Source organism: Stegodyphus dumicola, chromosome X2, assembly GCF_044657685.1.
Source record: "Stegodyphus dumicola isolate Sdum_Otavi_A_Nest chromosome X2, ASM4465768v1".
NCBI classification, from domain to species: Eukaryota; Metazoa; Arthropoda; class Arachnida; order Araneae; family Eresidae; genus Stegodyphus; species Stegodyphus dumicola.
In genome coordinates, this window is record NC_140781.1 from 22,461,633 (window position 1) to 22,476,102 (window position 14,470).

The following is a 14,470-nucleotide window of genomic DNA, read 5'->3' on the forward strand; positions in this document are numbered from 1 at the left end:
TTCCACGTACGTCAGTTCATATCAGCACGGCAACTTTCGCTTTAAAAGTTGTCATATGTTCACACTGGATGGCACTTCATATCAGAAACTTAAGTGAAAAACGTGAAATTTTTGTTGGTATTTTGACTTTTTACGATTACATTTTTTTAATTAAAATGGATTTTATTTCTGCTATATTAAAACTTATTTTATTTCTTGCTTTGCGTAAAAGAAGCAGAATGCAGTGGTTTATATTAATATGTGAGAGATGACTGCAGCAAGGAGATGTAAATAATTTAATTGAGGGCGCTTGAATGAAACGAAATTTCTTTTAATTACTTTTGCATGACACCTCATCAATTCGATGAATTTCTAGCCCTCATTGAAGTATTTATTCAAAGGCAGAACACTAATTTTTGTCAGAATATCACTGAAAAGAATCGTTTGGAAGATAGGAATAGAATACTCCAGAAAAGGATCGTTGAATTGCATGATTCTATTTTGGAGAGTAAATTTTTCATGGGGTAGAATACTATAAATGTTTTTGCATGATGGATGAACTTCCCTTAAATGCTTCCTTAAGCCTGGAATTGAGAAGCCTACGTACAAAGTACGCCAATGGCATCTTTTGGGCTGTTACTTTTAGACAACCCCTTTCTGAGGTTCCTTCCTTCCTCTACCCTCCTAGAAACATTCCATGAGTGCAACGCATCTGTTATTTCTGGTCAGTCTGGTTTCCGCCTTCCCTCCGAAAGCAGTTATTGTGAGCATGTCGTGAAGGCAAACGCAGTACGCCGCTCCTCCAAGTATGTACAGAAAGAATATTGTACCTCCTGAAGATTATTTGCACATTTTAGAAGAAGTCTCAGTTGATGAGGACTGTGATGTCGATGAATCGGAAGTCATTGAATACTTTATCCATTCATTCTGATCATGAAAGTGACACAGAAATTGAGGGAAATGTTTCTAACCATCCTCATTTTCTTTCCTCAAATGATGTTTCCCCAACAAATGACAATTTTAGTGATGTTGAAAATGACATAATTGATTTAAAATATGAGGACTTTTTTGTAAAAACAATTTACAAAAAAAAGTTTTCTAAGTTGGAGGAAAGATTCTGAAAGAGGAAAAGGAAACTTATAAGTGGAGTAAAGTTCCCCTTAAGAGCAAATTCGCCAGAAAGCCTCGAAAAAATTTGATGAAAAAAATATTCCCAAGTGCCAAAATTTGTGATGATATAAATGATGAGCTTTTTGCTTTCCAGAAAATCATAAATACAGATATGATTGATGCTATCGTACAATATACAAATATTTATCTCAAATGTAACAGGAGCGCAGATGATCTCCAAAACATCTCAAAGAGAAACATGTATGATATTAATAGAGCAGAAGAAGGAATTTTTAGGAATTTTATTCTTATTAGTGTGCAAAAAAAATGTCAAAACTCATTTGGAGATAGCATGTGCAAAAGACACTACTGGAATTAAACTTTTGCAAGGGGTCATGGGTCTCAAGTGATTCAGAAACCTGTATGCTACTATTAGATTCGACAATAAAGGCACAAGGTATGTGCGAAGAAAAACTGATAAGCTTGCTGTACTAAGAGAATTTTTTGAATCTTTATATCAGAACTGTCAAAATTTTTATACACCAGGTCACGAACCCGCAATCAGTGAAACGTTGGAACCCTTTCACGGGAGATGCACTTTTATTCAGTTCATCCCCAACAAGCCCACAAAGTACGATCTGAAAAATTTTGCAATTGTTGACTCACAAACATTTTATGCATTGAAGATTGAAATTTATTGTGGCAATTAACTCCTATTACAAGGCTTCCAATTCAAGTATTGTCATTATCAAAAGGCTAATTGGTGCATACGAAGGTTCCAACCGTAACCTGACGACCAATAATTGGTACACAAGCTACCCGCTAGCTCAGTATCTTCGTACCAAAGGTATAACACTTGTGGGCATGCTGAAAAAAATAAAAAAGAAATTCCAAATGAATTCTAACCATCAAAAACAAAATAAGTCGCCAGCTCACTGTTTGGTTTTTCAATAGGATAAGACAATTGTTTCATGCAGCGAAAACAAATAAGTGTGTAATACTGCTCAGTACTTTACATGATGATCAAAATTGATCAGGAAATGAATAAACCTCACATAAACCTGGATTATAACAAATGTAAAGGTGGAGTTGACACCGTAGACCAACTTTTTAGTAATTTCACTGTCGCATGAAAAACCAGGAGGTGGGCAATGCCAGTATTTTTTGCACTGGCTAAACGTAGCGGGCATAAATTCCCAAGTGCTCTTGAACCTCGCCAAACCTGATGCAACCACCAAGTTCGGAAGATATTTTTTTAAAACTCTAGCTACATCTTTGGTGAAACCACATCTTCAGAATCATCTAAAAATGCCATTTCTCCCGTCACATTCGAAAGCTATTATTAAAAGATTGGTAACAACAGAGCTGACAAGACGGTTGAAAAGGACGAGGAACCACCTGCAAAAAATATCAAAGGACGTTGCGCTGAGTGTGGTAGAATGAAAAATAATTACACTACCATAAAATGTTCTGAGTGTTCTAAGTTTGCCTGCAAAAATCATCTGGGCAAGACAGTACAACTTTGCAAACCCTGCTGCAGTGAACAGGGACAATCTGAAGAGAATTAAAGTAGCAAAAGGTTTTAATTTTTTCATTTGTGAAATTTATTACTTACTGAACTTTTCTCTACGGAATATTTATAATTTGTAAATTTGGTTTATGATCTTATAATTTTCATACAGAAAATAACATAGCATACTGCATAACTTTAAATTACATTTCCAGTGCCTTTCATTTTTTGTATTAATTAAAAATTCATAATTTCCACATTTACTGCTTTTTTTCTGTTATTCTTTTTTTATATCCTTTTTACTATGACGAATTACCTTATTAATACAATGTATAAGATTAAATAGTTTCAAATACGAAGCAGAGGCTCAAAAAACGACCTGGCGTACTTCATACACCGCACCTCTAAAATTGTACCATAAGCCAACCCCTCCAGCTGAGGGTTAAATGAACTCCTTTTAATTGGTTTAAATAATGCAATAAAAAGGTATATTTTGTTTAAATATATGTAGGATTTACAGCATTACTAAGTTAAATATCACGCTTAAAAAAGCAGTTATTTCTGAATTAATAAACAACAGCAATAAATGTAACAATAATTACTTCATATATTATTAAGTCATTCATCTATTAATGAACAGCCACTAACTAAAGGTTTATTTTATAAGGTCACTTTTATCTAAAACTTGCTGAAGTAACTGTATTTTATATAATACTTCTTTTTCTGCATTAAATATTGAATTCCACAGTTAGCAAATTTGCTAATGCTCATGCAAAAGTTCTTTAAATTAATGAAAAATTATCATCACGATTAAACCTTTCGAAAAGTGGTCATGCATGTTAAGAAAAGCAAACATGAAGCTATTAAAATGCATAAAAGTATTCCATAAAATCAGCTACATACCAACGAGCTTCTTTTCTGTATAAATAACAGTTTTCTTATTTTTTTTAAACAAATGGTTTAACTCGTCACCACTCATTTAAAATTTAGAACTCACTAAATTTTTTAATTAGATGAAACAGCAACTTTATATTAATACCAGTATGGCTTTTGCTAGTCTCGTGTCAGCCGAAACAGAATCAGATTATAGTAGTCAGATCTTCATATGAATTATAAAGAAGGGTAATGCGCACAATACCGAGCGAACATTAGGTTTATATGAATGATGAATAAAATAAAATGAAAATAAGTGCAAGCTTCTTGTGTCCCCCCCTAAATAAAAAAGGCTGCGGTAGATTAAAGAAATAGTGTATTCATAACATCATCAGAAGTAGGAAAAAGCAAGACCCGAACCTGCGATACAAGCCCCTAGTAAAAGCTGAAGTTCCTACTTGAGCGCATTACCTCCGCGCTAAGGTATCTTACAGGTAAGCATGGTTTTCGCAATTCACCTGCAGGAAACTGAAGAAGCATCTGAGCCACTCTGAAACTCGCGATAATAATTTCTGTAAATATTATTTTTAAAAATACCAACTCCATTACAACACCACTAACAAGAGCAACCTTAAATTGATGTAGATATATTTTAAGAAAAATCCAAAATCTGGGATTTCGGAATTCATCTCTATTTTCTCGCAACAATCTATTGCTTTAGTTTATGCTGTAAAAATTATCAACCATATATAATTTATGGTGATTACTAAGGCTTATTACTGCTTATAAACTTGAGAATTTTCCTTTAAATAATTTATAAAGCTAGCATAATCAGTATTTTTTTTATTATTATCTGAAATTTTTATTAATATTAGTACATTTGCCTTTTTTTTTTTCATAAATTTCATCAATCATCAAGAATTTTTAAAAGTCCAATCATTTAAAAACCTTGGTATAAACTGGATATTTGAAACGAAATGCCTGAAACTGATGCATTAAGCATTAAAAAGTTGAAGTTAAGTCAACCCACGCGATCTCCGGCCGGCCGGCAAATGCTGCCTCTGAACTCGCTTCTGATTGATTAACGTGTGACCAGGTTGGTGTGAACACAGCTTTACTGCTTTGCCTCAGGTGAGAAAAGTATGTCTAATTATGACACAAATGTACTCTTATGTTCTCCAGCCTTAGCACTGCATTGTAACAAAAATTGTGTTGCAACATTTGCTAGAATTACACAGTGTGTACAAAAAAGACCATATTTAAACATTCTCTTCAACCAAGGTCACTTTTATCAGCAATAACAAAATAATTAGAAGAAAATGTGTCAGTTTGAAAAGCTTCAGAACTTTCCAGATAACTCAATAAAGTATTTTCAAGTAAGATTTTGAACACATTAATTATAAATTTTATCCTTAAAGTGCAGTTAGTTTTCCTGTATAGATAGTATTTTTTCTATGTAATCGTAAAACTGGACAGAAATGCACTACTAACCTTTAGTCTGTTCCCAGAGTTATATGGGCACCCTGATTGGTATAGTGGTTAATGACGTAAGCTGTCGTATTGTTGGGCTTGGGTTTGAATTCCACAGAAAGTATGGATGTTTGTAAGTGTGTGTGCATAGCATGGGGCCACTTAGAACATTACTGGGGCAAATGTACTTTCCAGTGGTTTGGTGGTGGCAAAAGAGGGGTGGAAGACACTCAGATCTATGTTGGTCAGGGTGTTCTTTGTATCAAAATTGGATAGTGCAACCAGTGGTTAAATTCCCCTTCTACCTGTACGTGTCATGGTAATATATGTATTATTGGTTTTATCCTTGCAATTTAAATGAATCCATTTTCTCTCCATATTTTAATATGTGAAGCTAGTTAATGTATTGAAGGATTTTTGTCCTTTAACCCTCTGAGTGGCATGACTGCCTGTATCCGGTCATGAGATAGTTTTGTCTCTTGGTATATATCAGCTTATAATTTAGAGTATTTTGCATTCTTAGTTTCTTTAATGATGTAAATACTATCTTAATGAATGGAAGTTTGTGAAAATAGAGTCTAGAATTATTAATTGTATAGATTTAGAATATAAATGCTGTTTAAATACAGATCTTCGTGTGCAGGTTCAAAAAGCTGTGCTGTTCAGAGGGATAAATAATAATTCTAATTTCATATTTCATACAAAAGTGATGTTACATTTTGAAAGAATTTTCTGTGTCTTTTAATAGGAATGTATACGATACCAGAATCCTCATAAAGCTTTTACATTTAAAGTTCATGGATATGAAGCTGTCGTTGGTCCTGTTAAAGGAGTTTATGGAAAGGAAAGTGGCATAAATAAAGCTAGAGAGCATTCATTATTAACTTCTGATAGGCCACCATTTGTTACCATCCTTTCATTAGGTAAGAATTCTTTTGAGCGTTTTCTAAAGGTCTAGATGCAGTAGCAACATGCACACACTTACATTTAAGTATTTTCCTCCTTACTTACTGAATGAATGGTGTTAAAAAATGTGGACGGTGTTTAGGTCATAGCTGAAATGTATCGAAGGTTGTTTAATGCAAGAGAAACCATTACTTTACAGAATCATCTTCAAAAGTTAAAGGAGACCATTTATAGAGTCTTGTTCTTTTGGGGAGCATAAAATGTAGATCCTACTGAAGACGAGATAGCGAATTCTCGCTTTGCCTTGAAAAACAGATGACTGCCGACGAATGTTATAACAACCATTCTATTTTAACAAACCTGAACAGAACATGCACCCACTCGGTGCTCACAAACTTACCACCACGTGTGGCTAAGTAACATGAACACAAAGTAATATGTACAATCAGAATGAAACACATTTCAAATGCATAACTGGCTCCTACTTTAATCTACATCAGATTTATAGGCTGCACACTGCAAAGCCGAGTCTAAAATACTAATATAAAGTAAGTGGATAGCACAAATATTCAGCTGCAGAGCTACTTCCAAACACATGGCATAAATCTTGTTTGCAGCATAAACTTGTTCTCTGCATAAACCGCTCTACACGTAACTAACTCTTCTATTGCAAACTCTTCAATTTTCCCACTTAAAATGCTATTTCCGAACTCATTGAGATTTTGCATATATGTCATTTAAATTTGCACTCTGGCAGGAAACTGAAATCGGAAGGAAAAGGAAAGTTTAAAAAAATTTATTAATACAGAATTAGGTCTTTGCGCAACATCTTAAAATACAATGCACAGCATCCTTGCAACTGAGATAACTCGCAATGGCTGCATTCAAACTGATGTGCTAAAAAATGACCACCTGTTATAGTTAGAATCTGGGACATTGCTGTAAATGAATTCTCAGTTAAAACACTCAGTTTAAAAAAAAAATTAAATATAGATGATATTATATGAACTCCGAGCTTCTCTACTTCGAGTATCCAAACTTGGCATGCTGTCATAACTGTTTCAGCACATAAAACACTGAACATTTGTCATGGTGTAATCTTGGAAATTGACTTCCTGTTTGTCTCTGAGCTAACTAACCAAAATGTCTGTGCTGCCAGGTAGATCAAGGTGTGAAAGGAGGGGTCAGTTGATAGACACAAAACGTGATCATGACCTTCAACTCACCTGATGTGCTGAGGAGTATAAAGGCTGGATACTTGAACTGCCAAGGAAGACCATATATTCTGAACCTCATGCGATGTTTCCAATGCCAGCATTTTGGTCATTCAAAGAACTCATGCCATTGCAATCTGACATACCCACAGTGTTCAATGGTTGGCCACAATAGCAAAAACTGCACTGTATAAATTGCAAGGGTTTGCATATGGCTTTTTATCGCTCCTGCCCAAGATGCAAATAAGAAAAGGAAGTGCATACTGTTAAAGTTACTAGGAATATCTCGTACTCAGAAGCCAGAAGGGTCATTGAAAACCCACAGTTTGGGCTAAACATATATTTTGCTAATACTCTAAAATCTCAGTCAAATGCTACCCAAACGTCAGCACCAGTTAAAAATGAACAGGAAACAGACTACAAAAAAGAATGAGAAACCTACTCATATAGCACTAAAAAAAAGAAATAGCAGTTCAAAATAAACAAAAACCAATAAAAAATTAACAGAAGTAGAAGCCATAGCTCACTTGATGATATGATTTCTGAGTCTCAAGATTCAGATGACATGGAACTTGAGAAAGGTCTAGAGATTCCTCAATATCTTCTTCCCCATAAAATAAAAAAAAAGGAAAAAAAAAAAGCATCGGAACAATAAACATTAAGCATAATGGTCACTCTGGTATTATGGAACTGTTGCTGATTCCAAAATCTCATTAACATCAAACATATGATCGATGTATGTCATCCTGTGTCCAGGAAAGCAATTGTTATCCCCATCGCTAAACCAGGGAAAGACCCGAAGAATCCCTCCAACTGCTGGCCAATTTGCAAATTATTTGAAAAAATGGTAAACCACTGCCTAGTCTATTACTTAGAAAATACAAAATAATCTCACCATATCGGAGTGGTTTTCGCAAAGGTAGAATAACTATGGATAATATGCTTCTTTTGGAAACCTTCATCTCTAAAGCCTTTGTCAAAAGGAACCATTTTTAGTTTCAATATTTTTCGGCAAGCCACTGGGCTTGTGTGGCAATCTGCCAGTTTTCATAAGGAATTTTTTGAAGGCTAGGTTTTTTTTAAATTGGCTCAGTGTTATCAGATGTTTTCTGTCAATAAGAGGGTACGCCTAAAGGCTGTCTTCTCTGTGTTACTCTTTTTAAGGACAAACTCTGTTTTAAAAAATTTCCACCTTCTATTTTAGGTGTGCAGTACGTTGATGACTTGCAGATAAGTTGTCAAGGTGGAGATATGAGGTAAGTGGAGAGACAGTTGCAGATTTCTGTGCACAGGATTCGAAATTGGTCAAATAGGGCTTTATATTTTCAAAAGAGAAGACCGTTTGCCTGCATTTTTGTAAAACGATCAATCTTCATCCTCAGCCTGAACTTCATCCTCAAGGCTCATTGATTCCAGTTCTCCCTGAAGTGAAGTTAGGAGTGATGTTCGACCGTAAGCTTACTTTTCTTCCTCATGTCTTATATTTAAAGAAGAAATGTTTCATAATATTGAATCTGCTAAAAGGGCTGTCAACCACACCCTGCCATACAGAACATTTCTCTTTACTTCAAATTTACAGATCACTTGTACACTCCAAATTGGACTGCGGCTCAGCTGTGCATGGATCTGCACTGCCTTTTATTTTATTAAAACTTGATCCGTACATCATCACGTTCTGAGAGTTTGTTCCAGAGTGTTCAGAACATCTCCTGTCAAGAGCCTGTATGTTGATTGTTATGAACCCTTGCTTCAACCATGAAAAATTGTCTCTCTATCAGTATTTCAATATTATGTCACAATCTAATCATCGTCTCCACATCTGTAGGCTTGATGACTGTCACAAACTTTTATTATCTGCATGACCTCTTAATGTGCTTCCTTTCTTAGAAAGAGCAGAATCCTTAATAGAAAAATATAACTTGTCTGATATGAAGTTCCAAGCAGTGAAGAATCTAGGTATCCCACCTTAGGATAATCCGAAAATTCACGTTCTGGATATGTTTCAGCACCTTGATAAGAGAAACACTAAAGAAATACAGTATTTCTTGAGCACAGAGATGGAGATAACCCATATATATAGATGATTCAAAATCAGCTGGTCATGTAGGTGCATCCTTTGTGACTCAGGATCATATCAAAAGTAAACGGCTGCATGACACATTCTTTGTATCTATCGCTCAATTGACTGCTCTGTATAGTGCTTTTACCTTCATCTCTAAGCAGTTCCAGAAAAGATTTCTAATTTACAGATTCTTTAAGAACTCTAAAAGCTTTAGATAATTTTTCTGACATTCGAAATCCTCTACTAATTGACGTTCTAAGATTACATGAAAAATTAAAGAGCCATGGTTTTGCTGCTGGGTCTCTGGATACATAGGTATAGTGGGTAACAAGCTGGCAGGCACAGTAGCGAAGTCTGCAATAGCTTATTCAAATACACTTGTTCCTTACAATGATATTAAAATGATCATCAGACAGAGAATCTTAAGTAAATAACAAGTATTGTGGGATGATCAGTTCTTAAATAAATTGAGAAGAATGAAACCTAATGTAGAGAACTGGGAGACAACTAGAAACCAAAGAGAAGAAGTCTTGTTGACATGTCTCAGAATTGGTCATTCTCGAGTCACGCACACAATTGCCTTTTGAGGGCCGAGAGTGAATCTGTATGTTCAAATTGTAATCGTGTTCTATGTGTACATCACTTTTTAATTGAATGTACAAATCTTAACAAACTATGACTGAAATATTTTAATGATACTGACTTGCCTCTTGACTGTGTAATTGGAAGAGGCCAATGCAAATTTATTTCACTACCTGAAAGGGATGGGTCTTTAACATTTAATTTGATTTTGTCTTGATGTTACATCCCTGTGTTTTGATTCTGTTTATTTTATCTCATGTTTTAGAATTTTACATCTGTTTCATATTTAATATTATCATTTGAATTATAAGTAACTCCATCTCAGCATTCATCATTTTATCAGTTCTTTAGATTTTTATGTTTTTCCCGTAGTTTTAATCTTGTCTGTTATTTGTTTATGTCTGCTTATTTATCACTTGTGTTTTAAACTGCCTGATATGTGTTTTGACACATATAACCTTTAAGGTTTTGCACCAGGAAACCCACTACCAACTGTTTATTATTAAAAGACCCACCAGACTGCATGGTAGGTGCATAATGGAAAGTACTGCCTTAAGTATATGCAAGACCCACCAGAGGTCGAGTAGTAATGTTGCTGAGCACTGGTTGTTCGCCCTGGGATCTAATCTCGGCAAATGGGCTGGCTGCATAGTTGAGCCATTTTCCCTTAAAAAGTCCTCCCCCTATAAGCAGATAGCCTTGGAGTTGCTTTGCTCTAATCAATTAACCTAGCCTAACCTAATGTATATATTAGAGTTTATTTTATCAGGACTTGGATAAGCCTTAAGCATATACGAGAAACAAACAGAAGTATAGCTAATATAATAGTGAAACTAATATAAGTCAGGTTTAATTTTCTCAGCACACAATAGGAGCTAGATAATTTCTAGAGGAACGATACGTCTTAAACCGCCAGTATCATGATACTATCCAGTAGCGTATGGCAGAATGCTTGCTATCCTTTATGACAGTTGTGAATTTGAAAGTTTCATGGATATCAAACAAAACGTGAAATTTTCCAATTCATGCATTTTGTAAAGAAGTGCTAGTTAATAAAGATGATGTAACAGAAGTATTCCATTGCAGTGACAATGCCCTAGTGATCTGTTAACAGACAGTTAAAAATCTGTGGTATGGCTCTGAATCCATAAATTTTCAATCCAGAAAAATACCAATAGTGAAGTAAGTGATAAAGAGGTCATTGAGAGCAAGAAAAATTTGATTGACAGTTTAATGAGGTTTCTTAGTACAGTAATTTCAGAACTTGAACTTCGTAGCAAAGCACAAAATTATGTCTATCTGTAAAATTAATAGGAAAGTATTAGCCCCAAAAAAAGCAATTTACACTGAAAGAAATATTTAATAAAGATATAGAACTAGAGATATAGAACTAGATTTGTGCAGTTTACATTACTAAGTTTATCCATATGTATGTACATTAATTTTATTTTCATCATATTAAAGTAAATTGATAAATAAAAGCAGTTCTGAGCATAAAAGTATAAGGTTAGAAAATGAAAGAATATCTAATTAAATGTTACTATGCTTTATATGAAAATCATATTCCAAATTTTTAAGTGATCTGAATTTTGCATTCTTTTGTTAAGTGAATTTAAATGAGTTTGAAGTTCTTTTGAAATCGTGTTGCCATGCAAAATGAAAACATCTTGGAAACTTCTTCATATTTCAGGGTTGGTAACTATGAAAACCTTGTGAGGAAGCTTTATGCTAAGAATAGCTTGAGCCCCTTAAATGGTACCTCAACAAAATGAATTTCATTGTGCAGTGGTGAGAAGTAATGAGAAAAACTGGTCTTACAAATTTTTGTTGTCTGGTTCAAATGTAGTTAGTTTTTGTGCTTGATGCTGCTTTCCCCCTCTCTGTGAAGTAGAAGCCTGTTGTATTAATCCACATACTCTGCAGTATGAACACCCAATTCTTCTAAAGCATCACATTTACTGCTGAGGCTGGTACAAATGGAACAAAAAAAAAACTTGTTTTTTAGTCTAAGTACACATGTACACTGCTAGCAATCACTTTGATGGGGGGAAGGAAAATATGCTTTGCAGTGAAAACTGAAGGTATCCATTTCTTCAGCTCAGGCAAATCACTATGTGATAGTTTTCTCATCCTGAGTTAATGCGGACAAGTCAGGGAGAAGTTAAGTCATTCCTTAAAATCAGCACAGAATACCTTTCTAATGGTCAGTTTCTTCATAATTCCTTTTTTACTGAGGAAAAATTGTTAAAATGAGAATATTCTTTGATATTTTATTCAAGGATTTCTTCAGTTTGGTATTCAAGGAATTGTATAGTTTAGTACAGTACAAAGTCCGTAATCCGAAATGATGTATAATCCGGACCTCAAAGCCACAAACTTTTTTTTTTGTATGCTTTATGCATGTGCGTTTAATGTATAACAGACAATATAAGCTAGGCTAAAATTATCTATTATCTGTAACTGTTCATCCCTTCATAGAGGCAATGATATCCACCCATTAAGTGCTTCCATGATGAAATGGCCACCAATTCCGACCCTTGCATGCAGTGGTGCAAGGGTAATTATTATTAAATAAAACGTCCAGCTATTAAAAAAATATTGCACACATAATATATTGGAATTGGGTCATTAACTAGAACACAAAGTTTTTTTAATGTGAAACACCTCTAGGAAATCTAGGGTAATTGTTATTAAATAAAATGCCCGGCCATTAAAAAAATATTGCGTACATACTTATATTGGAATTGGGCCATTAACTAGAACAGAAAGTTTTTTTGAATGTGAAATACCTCTCTAGAAAATCTAGGTCCAGTCCATCTTTACCCTCAGCCTTTAAGGAAATTATGTTTTAAGTTTTTTTGTTTGAGACTATAGCTGGCACCTGGAAAGACATGCTTTTAAAAACAGAATACATTGTAAATCATACCAAATATATATTACCTTGTGTAAAGAAATTACTGTTTCACTAAGACCTAAGTGATTTCATGGGCACTTGTGTGTAGAACAAGCCTAGCTCCCATTCTTCATTTACTGCAGAGGTATCATTCTTTATCAATTTTTAGGATGGAATGAAGTCAGATATCATCTATATCTTACATTGTATTCTTTTAAATTTTGCTCACTAATATGTGGTGTTATCTCGAATGTGAAGCACTGGAGAAGTTGAAGCTACAAGTAGATGAATAACTTATTTAAATACACATCAGAAGTCATGTTTAAACAATTAATTTAGTCATAATGCATTTATATATTGCCTTATACCCTTGCTTTACATACTCATACCACAGAAATTTTGGTAATGTTGTGAAAATATGTTTTACTGATTTTCAGCAACTTAATACACATAGGATTCTATCAAATATCACATCAGGAAATCTTGCCTGTAGTAAGACTTCTGGTCAAATAGCTTTCAAGGTCAAATAGCTTCATAGCTTTCAAGGCGAACCTATTAATCAAGGTGAATGTTTCTCTTTCAGCAGAAATATACATAAATGGTATAGCAGTTTGAGAATTTGAATCTTTAACAAATGGTATTAGGACTGTTAAATATGCAAATAAAAATAATATCATTTTTAATTATCTTTCTAAATATCACATCAAAGTAGCCTGCTAGCTTATCTGAAGACCATCGACATGCAAGGGCCTTCTAACCTGGAATTTATTTGGAAGCAAAAATGTGTAATATTCAACGTATGTTACTCTTCTTTCATGAATATATCAAATAATAGATATCCTGCCTTTGCTTGAAATAGTTTGGTCTCCTAAACTTCTGTGGGAAAGATGATTGCTCATTGCACAGATAATCTTAATTTCTGTCCCCATGTCTTGCATGTTTTTTTCATATCAAAACTGATAAAAAGTAATTGGTTTCTCTATGAGAAATCATTTTAATGCAATGCATGATCATTTTCTCCTCGATCTAGGGATTATAGGTTTTGCATTGCAGCATTTGTAAGTGTGTGTGTAATTGAAATGTGACTAATTGCTGCCATTAGACACCAGAGAGAATGCAGTAATATATATAAAAGTTTAATGAATTTTGCTATGATTCTTGAAAAAACTATTAATAGAAATATATGTAATAAAGTTGTGTTTAAATGTTTGTTTAAAAATGTGTATGGGATGAACTGTTTCAAGTACATTCTTATTATTGCACATTTCTCCTCAGTACTCCTAGAACTGCTGAGCACTCATACTGGAAATCATTGGTCTAACTGTTATTTACCCCTTGAAACATTCAAGTAACGTCAGGGATGCCTAAACTTTCTATAGCCACAGTGAGGATTAAATATTTGTTTACAAAAATGTTTCTTCATTTTAAGCTTTAGTTTTCTTTGTTTTTCTATGAACTCTTGAAGAGTTTTAAAAGATTCCGCAGTCATTTTGCAATAAAATATGTTTCTTGCTTTCTTCTTTAATTGTAACTATGATTATCAGGAAATAATTAAATTTGAAAGCACTAAGAACAAGATTCTTTTAGTAGGTGTTCTAGGTTTGAGGTATTAAAGATGCAGTTTTTCAATAAATCAGTAGTACAAAACTGATGTGATAAAAATTAGTGGAACAAAACTGATGTGATTTTGCATTTATTATATATGTGTCTGGAATGAAAAATATCTATATTTAATTGTTAAATATAATTTTTGAATTTATTTTTATTCCAGTAACTTGTATTTTTAAATTTTGTCATGTTTTGGCTGTAGATGATATTTTCTGCAGTAATTTTCTCTGCAGTGCTCATTGGCCCAAAAAAAGATTTATTTT

At 33.9% G+C, this 14,470-nt stretch overlaps 1 protein-coding gene across 3 annotated transcripts in view; it reads left to right on the plus strand.

Annotated features, from left to right (window-relative positions):
- Positions 1-14,470, plus strand: part of LOC118192193 (nuclear factor related to kappa-B-binding protein) — a 226,920-nt gene that overhangs the window by 167,066 nt on the left and 45,384 nt on the right. For all 3 annotated transcript variants that reach the window (XM_035363095.2, XM_035363094.2, XM_085809707.1), the window contains exon 17: positions 5,691-5,865. In XM_035363095.2, coding sequence (XP_035218986.2) covers positions 5,691-5,865 — 175 coding nt within the window. The remainder of the gene's footprint in view (positions 1-5,690; positions 5,866-14,470) is intronic.